General features: G+C 51.8%; 2 protein-coding genes across 2 annotated transcripts in view; both read left to right on the top strand.

The window, feature by feature from the left end:
- RPL28 (ribosomal protein L28) overlaps window positions 1–17,520 on the top strand; it is a 138,304-nt gene that overhangs the window by 54,045 nt on the left and 66,739 nt on the right. The window lies entirely within an intron of this gene.
- Window positions 1–17,520, top strand: part of BRSK1 (BR serine/threonine kinase 1) — a 24,000-nt gene continuing 6,480 nt past the window's right edge. Inside the window, exons 1-17 of the mRNA XM_068527370.1 lie at window positions 1–425; window positions 1,947–2,041; window positions 2,130–2,215; window positions 4,202–4,342; window positions 6,985–7,101; window positions 7,184–7,217; window positions 7,303–7,371; window positions 9,078–9,224; window positions 9,686–9,717; window positions 10,054–10,224; window positions 10,737–10,834; window positions 11,048–11,207; window positions 11,433–11,493; window positions 11,937–12,303; window positions 12,770–12,818; window positions 12,914–13,037; window positions 13,724–13,922. Of these exons, the coding sequence (XP_068383471.1) occupies window positions 290–425; window positions 1,947–2,041; window positions 2,130–2,215; window positions 4,202–4,342; window positions 6,985–7,101; window positions 7,184–7,217; window positions 7,303–7,371; window positions 9,078–9,224; window positions 9,686–9,717; window positions 10,054–10,224; window positions 10,737–10,834; window positions 11,048–11,207; window positions 11,433–11,493; window positions 11,937–12,303; window positions 12,770–12,818; window positions 12,914–13,037; window positions 13,724–13,922 (2,086 nt within the window). The 5' untranslated portion in view covers window positions 1–289. The remainder of the gene's footprint in view (window positions 426–1,946; window positions 2,042–2,129; window positions 2,216–4,201; window positions 4,343–6,984; window positions 7,102–7,183; window positions 7,218–7,302; window positions 7,372–9,077; window positions 9,225–9,685; window positions 9,718–10,053; window positions 10,225–10,736; window positions 10,835–11,047; window positions 11,208–11,432; window positions 11,494–11,936; window positions 12,304–12,769; window positions 12,819–12,913; window positions 13,038–13,723; window positions 13,923–17,520) is intronic.

Consider the following 17,520-nt stretch of genomic DNA (forward strand, 5'->3'; position numbering starts at 1 on the left):
AGGAAGGGGGGGGCCGGCCAGGGACGGGCTGGGGAGGGGGGGCCGCGCAGCCCCCCCGGGCCATGCTGACTCCCGGGGCCTGACCCCCCCGGGCCAGCCCCCCCTCCCCCAGCTCCGCGGCCCGCCGACTGGGGGGGGGGCCCAGCCCAGCCCCCTGGGGACCCCCGGAGAGGTGGGGGGCAGCCGGGGGGGCCGGGACGGAGCGGTCGCCGGCCCCCACCGGAGGGACGGGGCGACCGGCCGCAGGGGGGGCGGCCGGGGGGCCGGTCGGGCCGGGACCAAGGGCATCATGTCGTCCGGGGGCAAGGAGGGGGGCGGGGGCTCCCCTGCCTACCACCTCCCGCACCCACACCCACACCCACCCCAGCATGCCCAATATGTGGGCCCCTATCGGCTGGAGAAGACGCTGGGCAAAGGACAGACAGGTGAGTCGGGGGAGGGGACACCTGGCGCGGGGGCGAGGGGAGATAGGGGACAGAGGGCGGGACTCATGGATATTCAAAGGGCAAGGGCTGGCCGCTCAGACCCCTGAGTCCCTCACAGAGAAGGGAGTTGGGGTCCAGACTGCCGGGTCCCAAGGATGGAGGGGGGGTGAGGGCTCAGACTCTGGGGTCCTGGGGAGAAGGAAGCTGGGGGCCTGGACTCCTGGGAGGAGGCGCTGGGGCCCAGAGGCTCCCACCCTTTGGGGGCAGAGGTTGGGGGGTCCGAGGCCACAGTGGGAAAGGGACCTCGGCCTGCAGCCAGGGTCTGGGCCGGGAGCTGAGGTCCTTGGTGCAGTACAGCCGCAGGCCGGGGTGAGGTGCTGGGATGGGGGTGCGCCTCAGGAAGCTGCTTCTCTCTGCACTGTCCTCTGGCCTAGGAGGGCCTCTGTTGGGGTTACAGGGGGACTGAAGCTGGGGCGATGAGGTCTACAGCATTCTGCCCCTTCTCCAGCATGCTGGCTCAATGTGGGGACCAGGAATGGAGAGGTGGAAAGGTGGATGCAAGTGGCAAATCCCTCAGGAGTGGCTGTGGATTGGGGGGGTCATCTTTCACTGTTGTTAAGCCTCTGTAACCTCTTTCCTGCCAGGTGGGAGGTGGGTGGGTGTAAGACAGGAGCTGAACACCCGTGTTCTGGGTACGAGGTTCAGGATTGGGTCCAGGATCTCTATGAAGCTGAGGGTCAGGGCTGGGAGGGCATCAGACTCCATATCCTAGTGCAAAAAAGTGTGAAGGTGTTGCTGACCTGAATTCCTGAGTTATGGGGGAGGAAGGGGCCATGGGCCTGGACTTGGGGATCTGAGGGAAGAGGGGCTGGGGGCTTGGACTCTTGGGTCTAAGGGAGGAGGAGGCTGGGGGCCTGTACACCTGGGTCTGTGGCTTTGGGGCTTACCCTTGGGGAGTGGGGATACCCTTGGGGTGTGCATGCTTCCAGCTACAGCTGCTATTAAAAGAAGATCAAAGAAGGGGATTGAGAGGTCAGGGTTTGAGAGGAGGTGGAGGAGGATGGTCTGGGAAGGGGGCAATCATAAAATTATATTCCTTGGGAGACATGGTGTCTCCAGAAGATTAAAGGGCAAAGAATTCAAGGAAGTGATGGGTTGAGAGAGAGAGAGGTTTGTTTGAAGGAGGCAGATTGGAGGAGACAAAACTACGGAGACTCAGTGAGGCAAGAATATGTGGAGAGAGGAACTTAAATCGAGGGTAGCTGTGGAGGGAGGGGGAGGCAGGTATGTGGATGGACAATCAGAAGGAACAGAATTGGGCAACAGGGAGCGGGAAGAGAATTGCGTTTGGTGGGAATGGCGGCTGTCAGCCGCAGGCGTTCAGGTGAGAGTGATTCAGGCCACCGTTAAACAGCCAGCAGGAGAAGAAAGAGGAAATGGGGTGGCCAGGGAGGCTTAGGAGCCAGAGGCGGGGAGAATGCCCTGGGAGCACAGCCCACATTTTCAATCCCGATCCCCCAGGTCTGGTTAAACTCGGGGTCCACTGCATCACGGGCCAGAAGGTTGCCATCAAGATTGTGAACCGGGAGAAGCTGTCCGAGTCAGTGCTGATGAAGGTGTGTCTGTGTGCTGGGGGAAGAGGGGACCCTTTGGGGCTGGGGGCAGGGAGGGAGGCAACGCTGACCTCCATTCCTTTTCCCCCAGGTGGAGCGGGAGATTGCCATCCTGAAGCTCATTGAGCACCCACATGTCCTCAAGCTCCACGACGTCTACGAGAACAAGAAATATTTGTAGGTATTTATAGACACCCAGCCCCCCATGTGCCCTCCCCAAGTTCCTAGGGTGGGACATTTCCAGAAACAAGGCATGGAGGGGCCTGGGGAAACTTGAGCTCTCCTGGCTGGGCCACTGAAGCCCAGTTCCTTCCTTACTGCACAAGGACAACCCCCCCCACACACACACTCATAACACTCCTTGTTCCCACACTGAGCTGGCCTGACGCTACAAGCCGATTGTGCCCCAGCAACAGGACAGCTAAGCCTGAGCCATCCCGAGTGGGGGACAGAGGCTGATCCTCCCCCTTCCTCTCCAGCCCCAGTCCCTCGCCCTACTGCACTGCAGGGAACACTCGAAACTGGATCATCTTGATGCCCTCAGCCAGACCCAACTTGCTAAGGGCAGATCCCTTTCCTATTTGCTAGGGCAATGGGGCCTAGCAAAGCCCCAGGCCTCTTCCCAAACCCCCTCTCTGGAGCACTGGAGGCTCCCTTCGTCCCCCAGCATAACTCTGGGTGCTATGACTGGACAACCCAACAATGGTCTCCTTAGGAGTTCTAAGTCTGCATCTCAAAGTTGATTACTCCCCTTAGGATGGGGGTGGGGTCCAGCTGTCCAGACTCCAGACAATAGACCTTTGTCTGGACTCTGGTGACCCAAGGGACAGCTGGACTGGGCAGCAAGAGAGGGGACAACCCCCTGCCCCCACCAGGCAGTCCCCAGGATGAACCAACTCCAGCACCCATCAGATGCTAGGTTGGATTTCCCTAGGAAGGAAGCTGGCCAGCCCCAGGTGCTCATGGGAATTGTAGTCCTCAGGCTTCCCCAGGTGTGGCGGCAGGGAGGGGCCATTGTCCCTGATTGGTGGAGCTATCACTCTCACTCCACCATCCTTGTGGGGAAGGAGGGCCCATGGGAGTTTGTGCTTCACAGAGGAACCTCAGTTTTCCAAGAGCTCACAGAAATTGAGCTTTTGTTTTCCAGGCGCTGATGGGAATTAGAGGTTTAGCCTCCCAGAGCCTGATGGGATTTGGAGTGTTTAGAATCCAGGTGGCTGATGGGAATTAGAAGTCTCTATGTCCCAGAGGCTTATGGGAGTTGGGAGTTTTTAACCTCTCAGGAGCTGAAGGGAGTTGTAGTCTTTTACTTCACAGAAGTTGACTTAGATTGGTGCACAAGGCAATCGTTTTTGCCAAGAGTTAATGAGAATTCAAGTTTCTTCATCCCAGAGGCTTATGGGAATAAGAGGCTTGGCTTCCCAGGGGGTAATGGGAGTAGGTAGGGGTGGGGGTGGGGGTCTTCATTTCCCAAAGTCCTGTGAGAATTGGGTGTCTCCTCCAAGTGCTGATGGAGTTGCCTTATCTCCTGAAACAACTAGGAGTCAAAGTATTAATACTCCTGAAGTTGACATGGGAGTCTGTGCTGCCCAGGGCTGATGGGAATTGAATTTTGGCTTCCCAGAGGCTGATGGGAATTAGTGTCTCTTTCTCTCAAGGACTGATGGGAATTGGAGTCTTTACCTCCCAGGGGTTGATGGGAGTTGTAGGCTATAGCTCACAGATGTTGACTGTTCATTTGGTACACACTGCAAATATCATTATCCAAAAATGATTAAAATTCCATTATCTGCATCCCAGAAACTAAGCCTTTGGCTTCCCAGAGGCTGATGGAAATACAGGGCTTTATTTCCTAGGGGCCTGTGAGAATTGGGATCTCTGACCTCCAGGTGCTAATGGAATTGCCTTATCTCCTGAGGACAACTAGTCAAAGTGTTGACCCCTGAAACTGACATGCTGACCAGGGCTAATGGGAATTGAGTTTCTGTTTCCCAGAGGCTAATGGGAATTGAAGCCTCCTCCTCCCAGGGGCTCATGAGAATTGGGATTCTCTGCCTCCAGGGGCCAATGGGATTGAGGTCTTGTGCTTTTGGAAGAGAGAGACCAGGCTCTTTGGTCCTCCACATGCCCCTTCCAGCCCTCTGCCTCCTCCATGTCCCCCAGGTACCTGGTTCTGGAGCACGTGTCTGGAGGTGAACTGTTCGACTACCTGGTAAAGAAGGGGAGACTGACCCCCAAGGAGGCCCGGAAGTTCTTCCGCCAGATCGTGTCGGCACTGGACTTCTGCCATAGCTACTCCATCTGGTGAGGGGGCAGGTTGAGGGGAGGTCGGAATGAGCACTGCCCAGAAGGCAGGCCCTTGGGAGCACATAGCAGGCTGCCTGGAAGCCAGAGTCCTGCAGCCCCCAAATAAATCTTTTATCCCTTTTTCAAAATTGAGATATAACTCTCACATCATAGGGGATTCCCTGGCGGTCCAGTGGTTAGGACTCCGTGCTTCCACTGCAGGGGGCATGGGTTCGATCCCTGGTTGGGGAACTAAGATCCCACAGGCCCCACGGCACGGCCAAAAAACAAAACAAAAAAACCCTCACACATCATAAAATTCACCCCTTGAAAGCGTACAGTTCAGTAGTTTTTAATATGTTCACAATGTTGTGCGTCACTACTACCTAATTTTAGAACATTTTCATCACCCCAAAAATCACTACCCACTAAGCAGTCACCTTGCCCCACCCCCAGCCCTGGGTAACCACTAATCTACTTTCTGTCTCTGCGGATTTACCTATTCTGGACATTTCCTATCAATGGAATCATACTACATGTAGTCTTTTTGTGGCTGGCTTCTTTCACTTAGCAAAATGTTTTCAAAATGTTGTAGTATGTATCAACAACTTATTCCTTTTCACAACTGAGTAATATTCCATTGTATGGATATGCCATGTTTTATTTATCCGTTCACCAGTTGATGGACATTTTGGTTGTTTCTTCTTTCTGGCTATTATGAATAATATGAACATATGAACATTCACATACAAGTTTTGGCGTGTGCCTGTGTTTTCAATTCTCTTGGATATATACCTAGGATTAGAATTGTTGGGTCATATGGGAACTCTTTATTTTATTTTTTTATTTTTTGACCACACCGTGTGGCTTGTGGGATTTTAGTTCCCCAACCTGAGATTGAACCCGGACCCTCAGCAGTGAGACCACGGAGTCCTAACCACTGGACCGCCAGGGAATTATGAGAACTCTATGTTTAGCCTTTTAAAGAAGTGCCAGACCATTTTCCAAAGCAGCTGTATCATTCAACATCCCTGCCAGCAGTCTCTGAGGGTTCCAATCTCTTGCCACTTGTTATTATCTGACTTTTTGATTATACCTATCCTAGTGGGTGTGAAGTGGTATCTCACTGTGGTTTTGATGTGCATTTCCGTGATAGCTAATGATGTAGAACATCTTTTCATGTGCTTATCGGCCATTCGTATATCTTCCTCAGAGAAACATCTGTTCAGATCCTTTGCCCATTTTTAATTGAGTTATTTGTCTTTCTGTTACTGAGTTGTAAGAGTTCTTTGTTCCAGAACAAGGGATAATTCTAGGAATAACTCCTAAGAGTTACTTATTCTAAGAACAAATCTTTTATCAAATGTATATTTTTCAAGTAATTTCTCCCAGTTTGTGACATGCTTTTACATTTTTTACAACAATATCCTGTGAAAAGCAAAAGTGTTACATTTTGATGAATTCCAGTTTGTTGATTGTTTTCTTTTTACAATTCATGCTTTTGCTTTCCTATTTAAGAAATATTTGCCCAGGGACTTCCCTGGCGGTCCAGTGATTAAGACTCCACACTTCCACTGCTGGGGGCACGGGTTCAATCCCTGGCGGGGAACTAAGATCCCACATGTTGCGCGGTGTGGCCCAAAAAAAAAAAAAAAAAAAAAGAAAGAAATATTTGCCCAGCTCAAGGTCACAAAGGTTTCCTCCTGTGTTTTCTTCTAGAAGTTGTATAGTTTTAGCTCTTGCATTTAGGCCTGAGATCCATTTTGAATTAATTTTTGTATATGGCGTGGGGTAAAGGTTGAGGGTCATTTTTTTTTGCATATAAATGTCCATATGAAAAGATCTTCCTTTCCTCATTGAATTGCTTTCAGCTCTCAAAACAAGATATTCAATATGCAGCATTTTAATGATTAATTAAGGTGCAAAATAGATGCCTCCAGTTCATCTTTCAGCCTCATCTGTTTGCACACCTCGCTCTCTGGGATGGGGATCAGGGTGGAGGGGCTGAGACCTGGGAGTAAAGCTTGGTGATGAAAAGGCAGCCCATTTAACTTGTCAACACCTTAAGTGTCTAGACTCTGACATTAAAAACACTGGCCTCCAGGGGGCGATAGTCAACAGATTGAACAAGTATGACCCAGTTAAGGACCACTTCCGAGAGAAACTGTAGAATCTTCCGCCCCACCTCCCCCAGACATTAACCCTTACATTCTGAGGAGTTTGTCTCTGGGGGGGCGGAGAACCAGTGATGGGCTTGGGGTGGCAGTATTTTTTTTTATTATTCAGTATTGAAATATTTGAATGTTTTAAGAACCAGCTCAGTATCATCTGCCTGCTTACCTCAAAATATCTCACTTCACACATATTCAAATATTTGTGGATAAAATGATACGCTGTGTGGGGTCTCCTACAAAATCGTCCAGTGGGGGAAGGAGAGCATATGTAGGGATAGAGATAAGAGAAGATTTGCCCCGAATTGATAATGGGTGAAGCTAGTGGGTGGGTACACAGGGCTTCCTACATTCTTGTTCCAACTTTGGGGCATGCTTGAAAACGTCCCTAATTAGAAGTTTCCAGACATGTCCCCCCCTGAGAATAGTGAATGGGGCCTTGGCTTCTGGGAAGAGGGCAGAGGCCTGAGTCCCACCGTCCTGTCTCAGCCACAGAGACCTGAAGCCTGAGAACCTGCTTCTGGACGAGAAAAACAACATCCGCATCGCGGACTTCGGCATGGCGTCCCTGCAGGTGGGGGACAGCCTCCTGGAGACCAGCTGTGGGTGAGTGGGGGCCCGGCCTCCTACGCCCCAGGGAGGGGGTCAGAAGCCGGCCAGAAGCTCATACCACCTCTCTCTCTCTCAGGTCCCCTCACTATGCATGTCCAGAGGTGATTAAGGTGAGTGAGGGGCAGGTGGAGGGGAGAGAGGAGCGGAGGGAGCCTGGGAGAGATGAACGTGATGGCTGGTCCTTCTCCCTTCCAGGGGGAAAAGTACGATGGCCGCCGGGCGGACATGTGGAGCTGTGGAGTCATCCTCTTCGCCCTGCTTGTGGTAAGGCGCTCCTCACCTCTCCTGCCCCGTTTCTAGAACAGTCCTGCCTGGTGGAAGCACAGAACATTTACTTCCATCCTCACCTCAGGGGTTGTTTCCCAAATATTTAACTGGTACCAGGAAGGTGGGGGTATTCACCAACAGAGCAAAATCCTGGGGGCACCCCTCTCTGTGCCTGGAGCTAACCGTTCAGTCACAGAACTGTGAGATAGCCCAGGCGGGTCCCCCGGAAAGGGATGGGGCAGCCAGGAGGACTTGGAGCACTTGGGAAAGTGGCTGTTTACTAACTGATCCTGATTACAGTACTGTAATGATTAATAGAACCAGACTGGGGAATATCAGCCTGGCTCCTACCACAGGGCCTTTGCACCTGCTCTTCCATCCCTGCCAGCCCTGTTGTTCACCTAGTTAATACTAGACTTCTTTTAGCTCTCAGCTCAATTGTTGCCCTTCCAGGAAGCCTACCTGGCCCCCTTCACTCCCCCCATGTGGTCAGATTTCCTTGTGGTAGTAGGCTATCTCCTTCCTGGCAGCTAACAGAGTTGTCATTGTGTGTGTAACTCCTTGAGGGATATCTCTCTGTGATTTCCCCTCCTCTTCAAGGCATTTGGATTTAATCGTCCCCCCTAATGCCTGGACGATTTCACCTCCAGATGCTCAATGAATTATATCTGCAGAGACCCTATTTGTAAACAGGGTCATATTCTGAGGTTCTGGTAGACATGAATTTTGGGGGCACACCACTCAACTTGCTACACTCCCAGATTCCCATAGGCCTCGCTCAGCCTAGTTTGTGCTCCAGTGTCACCTCAATCACTCCATCACTATATAGCTCCCTCACCAGCCTCTCCCACTCTTGGGTGTGAACTGTAGGAGGACAAGGGCTTGCTTTGTTCACTCCTAGATCCTTGACCTGTAATGGACGCTCACATTTTTAAAATGAATGAAGATTACCCCTCCTGAAACTAGGGAGAAGCATGTTTTCATTTTTTAAAATTTATTTATTTATTTTGCCACAACTTGTGGGATCTTAGTTCCCAGACCAGGGATTGAACCTGGGCCATGGCAGTGAAAGCCTAGAATTCTAACCGCTAGGCCACCAGGGAACTCCCTGGGAGAAGCATGTTTTTAAATTTATTTATTTATTTTTGGCTGTGTTGGGTCTTCGTTTCTGTGCGAGGGCTTTCTCTAGTTGCAGTAAGCGGAGGCCACTCTTCATCGCGGTGCATGGGCCTCTCACTATCGCGGCCTCTCTTGTTGTGGAGCACAGGCTCCAGACGCTCAGGCTCAGTAGTTGTGGCTCACGGGCCCAGTTGCTCCGCGGCATGTGGGATCTTCCCAGACCAGGGCCCGAACCCGTGTCCCCTGCATTGGCAGGCAGATACTCAACCACTGCGCCACCAGGGAAGCCCTGAAGCATGTTTTTAAAGGACAGCCTCCAAGCTGCGGCTGCAGCCTCTTAGGCGCTGGAGCCAGACTGCCCGTTGTCAAATCCCTGCTCTGCCACTCAGAGCTAGATGGTCTTGGGCAAATTGCTGGATGGTTCCGTGCCTCAGCTTCCCCACCTGCAAAGTGGAGATAGTAATGGCTCCCTACCTCTTGGGGCTTGCGGTGAGGACTAAATGTGTCAATGCGTGTGAGGCGCTTAGGCACTCGCCTGGAATATCGTAAGCTCTGTGTGTGAGGGGTCTTTATTTCTCACACAGGGGGCTCTGCCCTTCGACGATGACAACCTCCGCCAGCTGCTGGAGAAGGTGAAACGAGGCGTCTTCCACATGCCCCACTTCATTCCTCCAGACTGCCAGAGCCTCCTGAGGGGGATGATCGAAGTGGAGCCGGAGAAAAGGCTCAGCGTGAGTTGGGGGGGCGGGGATGGAGGGACAGTGGGTGGTGGGGACAGAATACACACACACACACACACACACACACACACACACACACACACACACACACACACACACACACACACACACACACACACACACACACACACACACACACACACACCACCCACCCACCCCCCACCCCCGGGAGTGCGCATGCGCTTACCGGCCCTTCCGAGGCGGAGTGGAGCGGGGGTGGGCAGGTTGCCACTGCGCATGCGGGACCTGTAGCCCGGCCAGTCCGGAGTAGTCAGAATGCGCCGCACAGCGGCCACTAGGGGGAGACATGAGCTGTCGTGCTGTCGTACTGCCCTTGGTTGGGGGAGGGGGCACGTTAGGGACCCCCAACATCACCCAGTCTACTTTCACTGCGTGCCTACTGTGTTCAAACGATCTCACTTCTGCTTCTCTACGACCCACGCCCCTCACAGCTGGAGCAAATTCAGAAACATCCCTGGTACCTGTGAGTATGGGGGAACTGGACACCTGGGTCCCTGGCGGAGGGAGAGGACCCCAAATATCGTGGGTTCCCAAAGCAGGAGAGCCGGCTAGGGGGCGGAATGCCGAGGGTCTTGAATAAGGAGGGGCTAGGGACTCGAACTTCTGGGTCCTAGGGGAGGAAGACAGAGGTAGAGAAGAGGTTGGGGCCGAACTCCTGGGCCTGGACTCCTGGGTGTGAGGGGGGAGAGGCCGGGGCCCGGACTCCTGGGTTCGCAAGAAAGGAGCAGGCTGGGACCCGGGACCCCCGAGTCTCCGCTGAAGGAGATGCCCGATTCGCTACAATTCTTCTCCTCCCCAGGGGCGGGAAACACGAGCCGGACCCGTGCCTGGAGCCAACCCCAGGCCGCCGAGTGGCCATGCGGAGCCTGCCATCAAACGGAGAGCTGGACCCTGATGTCCTGGAGAGCATGGCTTCACTGGGCTGCTTCAGGGACCGCGAGCGGCTGCATCGCGAGCTGCGCAGCGAGGAGTAAGACCCCCCCCCAACTCTAACACATAACACCCTGGCCACATGGGGTGAGCTGCTGCAGCTCTCCCGACAGCCGGCAGGGGGCGCGCCGGGGCCTTGCGCACTCGCAGACTCCCCTGATGGGGAGGTCCAGGCCACTGGAAAGGGCGTCGCTCAAAGCTCCCGCGAGGAGCTGTTCTAGGGGGAACCAGGAGGGAGTGGTAGGACCAGTGGGAAAAAGAAACGATGCTGAAAAGTATTAATAGATGCTGAGGCCAACTTAGTGCCTCACATAGTGCTTACATATAGTAAGTGCTCAGGTGTTAGCATAATTATTATTAACGTTGAGTAAAATGAGGCTGAGATGTACACTGAGACAAAGGGACCAACCCTATTGATACCTAGGAGAATGGAACCGTAGACAGAGAAACTGAGTGGACTGAGCCGAGCCACAGACACAGGGAGGGGATGAGACCATCTCTGGGACCTGACCTTTGACCCCAGTGCTCTCCTACCCGCCCCCCCCCCCATAGGGAGAACCAAGAAAAGATGATATATTATCTGCTTTTGGATCGGAAGGAGCGGTATCCCAGCTGTGAGGACCAGGACCTACCTCCTCGGAATGATGTTGGTGAGAAGGGCAAGGCTCGGAGTCCAGACCCCAGATTCCTGAGGGAAGAAAGGGCTGCAGGCCTTGAGCTTCTGCGTTTAGACTCCCTGACTTGCTCTGTGACCTTTGTCAAAACCCCTCTCCACTCTGAGCCTCAGTTTCCCCATCTGTACGAGTGCCATGTACAGCTGGACCAGTGTATCTTTTGATTGGGTTGAAAATCTCGGCCCTCAGACCCACCCCGGAAGCGTGTGGATTCCCCCATGCTGAGCCGTCACGGGAAGCGGCGGCCAGAGCGGAAGTCCATGGAAGTCCTGAGCATCACGGATGCCGGGGGTGGTGGCTCCCCAGTGCCCACCCGACGGGCCCTGGAGATGGCCCAGCACAGCCAGAGGTGGGAGCCCCTGCCCCTCCAGTGGGATCCATAGCCCTGGGTGGAGAGGGAGTTCAGGGCTCTAACGCCATACCCACCTCAAAGGTGCTGTGTGATTGGGACAAGTCTCCTCCCCTCTCTGGGCCTCGTTTCCTCATCTCAAAGGAGTGTGGAAGGGAGAGGACATCTGAGCCTTCTGAAACCCTCCCACCTGATTTCTTTTTTCTTAATCTGTCCTGAAAACAGATCCCGTAGTGTCAGTGGAGCCTCCACTGGTCTGTCATCCAGCCCTCTGAGCAGCCCAAGGGTAAGGCCAGGTCCCAAATGGATTAAGAAGGGGTAAGCGGGTGAAGACACTGTGGAGCAAAGATGGAACAGCAGAAACTACAACTCCCATGAAGTCTTGGGACGATGCCTCCTTGCCCCTAAAGGGCTAAAGACCCAAAAGGCCTCATTAGTATTTTAGTCCATTGGCCATTTCCCACCTTAACAGGATAGCGTTTTCAGTGTGTCTGAAGGGTTCCATTTATTCAGTTAACAAAAGCTAGTTGAGCGCCTACTGGGTACTAGTCACTGCTGGGTTTACAGTCAGCATGATAGAAAAAGTCCCGGCCCTCCCCCGCAACAATGGGGGTTGGGGGAAATAATTGGACTACAAGTTCCAGCATGCTTTGGGGTGCACCTCTGTGAGTCTGTGCTAGTGGGCCTAGAGCCTCCTCCACCCTCTCACCCGACTCCACCGCTCCGCAGAGTCCGGTCTTTTCCTTCTCACCGGAGCCCGCTGGAGATGAGGCCCGGGGTGGGGGCTCACCGACTTCCAAAACGCAGACGCTGCCTTCTCGGGGCCCCAGGGGTGGGGGCGCCGGGGAGCAGCCCCCTCCCCCCAGTGCCCGCTCCACACCCCTGCCCGGCCCCCCAGGCTCCCCACGCTCCTCCGGGGGGACCCCCTTGCACTCGCCCCTGCACACGCCCCGGGCCAGCCCCACTGGGACCCCAGGGACAACGCCGCCCCCCAGCCCCGGCGGTGGCGTCGGGGGAGCCGCCTGGAGGAGTCGTCTCAACTCTATACGCAACAGCTTCCTGGGCTCCCCACGCTTTCACCGGCGCAAGATGCAGGGTATGGAGGTCCTCTGGGGGTGAAGGGGCTGGGGATGCGGACTCCTGAGTCCTAATGTGGTGGTGGGGGCTGGGGTCTGACATCTGGGTCCCCGGGGGGAAGAGGCTGGGGGCCTGGACTCACACATCCGAGGTGAAGATGCTGTTGTGAGCAGAGATTCAGGTGTTGGGGAGAGAAGAGGCGGGGCCTCCAAGTCTGGAGGAGGAGCTCGTCTGAAAGACACGCCCCTTCAGTGCTCTGGCTCACCCTCCCATTGGCTCATAGCTAGCAAGCCTCACCTCGGGAGGCGTGGCCTAACCAGGGACCCATCCCTAGAAGGAACATCATGCCATGTGCCATTTGGGGTTTAGCTGCTGGGAAGTGAATAGACTCTGGGGGCTGGAACCTCTGGTTGGAGGCCACTCCTGGCCTGTGTGCTGGACACCAGGATGATGGACAAGTGTTGACCATGCTCTCCCCTCCCCAGTCCCCACTGCCGAGGAGATGTCCAGTTTGACGCCAGAGTCCTCTCCAGAGTGAGTCTGACAAGGAAGGGAAGAGGGGCCGGAGGGGGGGATTTCATTCCCTTAGCCCCCTCCCGACCCACCTCCAACCATCCCCTCCCACTCAGGCTGGCAAAACGCTCCTGGTTCGGGAACTTCATCTCCTTGGACAAAGAAGAACAAATATTCCTCGTGCTAAAGGATAAACCTCTCAGCAGCATCAAAGCAGACATTGTCCATGCCTTCCTGTCGGTGAGGGGCCTGGGTCCCCATGCAACCTCGCTGCCACAGAACTACAAATCCCAGCAGCCTCTGGGGTTCACCATCTTAGCACTGGCCTGAGTTCCACCTGGGGCTCATGAGATTTGTAGTTTTCCAGCCCGAGAGGTTTATTGCGCCCTGGGGCTTGGAATTGGTGAAACAGGATCCTGAATTACAATTTCCCACATAATAGCATCCACCGAGGACTAGTGAGTTTCCTAGCCATTTCCCTACCACCAGGTCTGAGATTGGCAAAAGGAACTACGTTTTCCAGTGGACTCTAGGGCTGTACACTGGGTCCTGTGGTTTTTTGCTTTAGGGTCTCATGGGACTTAAAGTTTCTGAGACAGATGTGACTTTAGCCAGTGTTTGTGGAGGAAGGAAGAAGTTTGTTTCATGTGGTTCTGGAGCCTGGGGTTGGCACCAGATATGAGAATCCTTATTACCTCGGGATTCAGTTGCTCAATCATTCCTCTGATGCCCTGTTTATAAGGCAGAGAAAACTACGAATCCCAGCGGACAGTGGGGCCTCCCAGTGCCTTTCCTGTTATTCTTTCCCCCTGGTGGCTGAGGGGACTGGTAGTTTCTTGGGCAGAGCTGGTCATAGGGCTGCTCATCCGTCCCCTGGAGTCAGGTCGCTGAAATCACCCCCTCCTTTTGTCCCCCACCTCTCTCAGATCCCCAGCCTGAGTCATAGTGTGCTGTCACAGACCAGCTTCCGGGCTGAGTACAAGGCCAGTGGTGGCCCCTCCGTCTTCCAGAAGCCCGTCCGCTTCCAGGTGGACATCAGCTCCTCTGAGGGTCCAGAGCCCTCCCCACGGCGGGACGGCAGCGGTGGTGGTGGCATCTACTCTGTCACCTTTACTCTCATCTCCGGTAAGTTTCCCTTGATGCGGCTGCCCCCAGCCTGGTGTGTGAGATGCTCAAAAGAGCTGAGATAGGGTAGCAGCCAAGGAGGGCAGCAAGCAGGAGGAGGAGGTGGTGCTGACTCTGTGAGCCCTGTCCTCTCCCAAACCCCCCACATCCTCTCCTTCACAACATGCCCAGTGCTTTATGTGCACTACTTCCTTGAGGCTTCCCAGCAGCCTTTGAGGTTTCACAGAGAAGAAAACTGCATCCTAAAGAGGTAAATTGACTTGGCCAGAGTCACACTAAAGACCGTGACAGAGCTGGGGCTCAACCGAGGCCTCCTGACCTCAAAGCACTGGGCTCTTCCTAGATTAAGGCTGTGATGTTCTGCTGTCAAAACTCATTCCTACACCCAGAGCAGACATCACCAATCGATCACAGCACTTCTTTCTGCTGAGCTCTATTGCAGGCAGCCACAACCAATCAAGAGTTGGCACAAGAGATGAAAACCACAGAAGTGCCTTGCTTCCAATTCTACTTGGTCCCCGAGTCCTGATAACAAGAGTTTGGATAATGAGGAATACCTCTGTTTGCTGTCCTTGGCACCAATCTTAACATGGCACATCTGGGAGATGAGCTTGTTCCTAGAGTTTTTAAGGAAGCTGCTATGGGGCACTGGGGAATTACATCACCGAAATGAACTATGGCTCTTTTTTTTTCCTTCTTTAAAGACTAACATGCAGAACTTTCTCAATGTTAAGATTTTTTTCCCTCCCATTTACTTTTCTTACGTTTCTGGGTCTTCATGGCCTCAACTAGAACCCGTTTAAATAGAAAACAACGCACATCATTATTTTAAGTCGAATCTTCCTTAGTCCCACTTGCAAACCATGGATTTATGCCCAGCCCCAATAGGGGGATTTTGAGGCAAGGGAGAAGAGTCCTTTGCTGGGTGGAAGGACTGGTTCCACAGGGTGGGAGCTCCTTCCCTGTCCCCAGCCCCAAGTCAGTCTTACTGATGAAAAAATTAATCAGTCCATCTAAAAAAAAAGAAAATTTTATTCAAGGCAAACTGAGGATTATAACTGGGGAACAGCCTTTCAGAAAGCCTTAGATGATCAAATATTTGGTCTCTCGATGCAAAGGTGGTTGCTTACTTGCCCTGAGTCCATCCTGTTCCTTGATGTTGAGTTTTAATAGCCAAGTTATTTCTTTCCCTTTAGGGGTTTGTACTAGTAAGATGTCTGGCATGAACTAAAGGTCAATTCCAAGTTGTCCACTAGGACTTATGCCAATTTTATCTTGCATTTGCATTGTGCATGTTCATGATTAGGCAGTAAATACAGGCGTCAATTTACAAAACTAGAATTTAATATCCACTGAATTGTAATCTTTTTCTTTCTAAAATTACCCTCATTTCTACCAAATATAGCCAAATTAAGACTAATTTGTTTGCAAAATAAGTCTGGTTAATTGACCACATAAGCTGTTTTATTTATTTATTTATTTTTCTAAATTTATTTTATTTATTTACTTTTGGCTGCATTGGGTTTTCATTGCTGCACTCGGGCTTTTTCTAGTTGCGGTGGGCAGGGCCTACTCTTCGTTGTGGTGTGTGGGCTTCTCACTGCAGTGGCTTCTCTTGTGGAGCATGGGCTCTAGGCACGCGGGCTTCAGTAGCTGTGGCACGCCAGCTCAGTAGTTGTGGCACGCAGGCTCAGTAGTTGTGGCGCACAGGCTTAGTTGCTCTGCGGCATGTGGGATCTTCCCGGACCAGGGCTTGAACCCGTGTCCCCTGCATTGGCAGGCGGATTCTTAACCACTGTGCCACCAGGGAAGCCCCTATTTATTTATTTATTTTCTGGCCTCACCACACAGCTTGTGGGATCTTAGTTCCCTGACCAGGGATCGAACCCGAGTCCACAGCAGTGAAAGCTCGCATCCTAACCACTGGACTGCCAGGGAATCCCAAACATAAGCTGTTTTAAATTGGCTGTGCTGGAACTTTTCATAAAGGATCTCAGATTGAATTTTTTTTTTAAGAGTATAGTTGATTTACAATGTCATGTTAGTTTCAGGTATACAGCAAAGTGATTGAGTTTTACGTATGCATATATTCATTCTCAAATTGAACTTTTTTTAAAGATTGATTTATTATTATTATTATTATTATTATTATTATTATAAAAAATGTTTGGCTGCATCGGGTCTTAGTTGCAGCAAGCGGGATCTTTGTTAAGGCCTGCGGGATCCTTCGTTGGGGTGCGTGGCCTCTTCGTTGCAGAGCGCGGGCTTCTCTCTAGTTGTGGCGTGTGGGTTTTCTCTTCTCTAGTTGTGGTGCCCGGGGTTCCAGAGTGCGTGGGTTCTATAGTTTGTGGCACGCGGGCTCTCTAGTTGAGGCACACAAGCTCAGTAGTTGTGGCACGAGGGCTTAGTTGCCCCGCAGCATGTGGGATCTTAGTTCCCTGACCAGGGATCGAACCTGCGTCCCCTGCATTGTAAGGTGGATTCTTTACCACTGGACCACGAGGGAAGTCCCTCAGATTGAACTTTTAAAAAACCTCTTGAGGCCAGGAAATCCATGCCAAGGATGTGTCACAGACTCCACCTGAGATATCTATGTATTTGGATGAATTCCTCTCTTTTTGAGTTCCCTAAAATACCTTGGGCTTCTTGCACCTGTCAGGAGGTGGCTTTCCTTATCTACCTGAGAAAGCTGCTGGGAACCTAAGAGTTTCCAAAATCTGGAGACAACAGGTAAAGAGAAAAGATAAATGTTTCAATTCTGCTTATAAAGGAATAATTTACCAAATTGCTGCAAGTCAAGTCATAATTAGGTTGAGGGGAAGGTTTTCCTTATATCTGGAAAACACAGATTAAAAACCAGCAGTATTTCAGACAAAACCCCAAAATTATAACCATATTCATCAGTTCTCTCAGTCCTATGTGACTAATTCTTGATCTTAATCTTCATAACAGTTTTATGAAGCCACCAGGTTTTCCATTAGTATGCTTTAATTTCTTACCCAGTTCAACAGTATGATCTGAAAGTTATCAGAAACCTGTACTTGTCAAAAAGTCCTTTCTATGAATCTTCTTGACAATGAAGCATTTTTTTTTGGCAAAAGCATCAGAGTACAACAATGACTGTCTATAAATGACAAAAGACTTTAATAGTCAAGGTTAAAGACCTGATTCCAATGCGATTGACAAATGAACTTTGTTACTGCTGTGACATACGTTTTAAAATAATTACTAGAATTATGATTGATAACATTTTGTCAGGACATACCAGATTTTTAGGAATTCTATATAATTTCTAGAATATATATATTAATGACATTTGTCTATACGATACAACCTAAGAAGTTTTATAACCTCTCATTTGACAATGCTTCCCATGTAATTTAACATACAAAATAAACTTAATAGTTCTCTCTGAGTTGCTCCAGGAGCCCTCTCTGAAGCATCCCAAAGTTAGCTAGAGGTCAAAAGAACTTCGATTAGAATTTGATATTTGGAAAGTTCGTCAAAATATCAAAAAGAGGACTTCCCTGGTGGCGCACTGGTTAGGAATGTGCCTGCCAATGCAGGGGACACAGGTCCAAGCCCTGGTCCAGGAAGA

The sequence above is a fragment of the Eschrichtius robustus genome, chromosome 19, assembly GCF_028021215.1.
Source record: "Eschrichtius robustus isolate mEscRob2 chromosome 19, mEscRob2.pri, whole genome shotgun sequence".
Lineage (NCBI taxonomy): Eukaryota > Metazoa > Chordata > Mammalia > Artiodactyla > Eschrichtiidae > Eschrichtius > Eschrichtius robustus.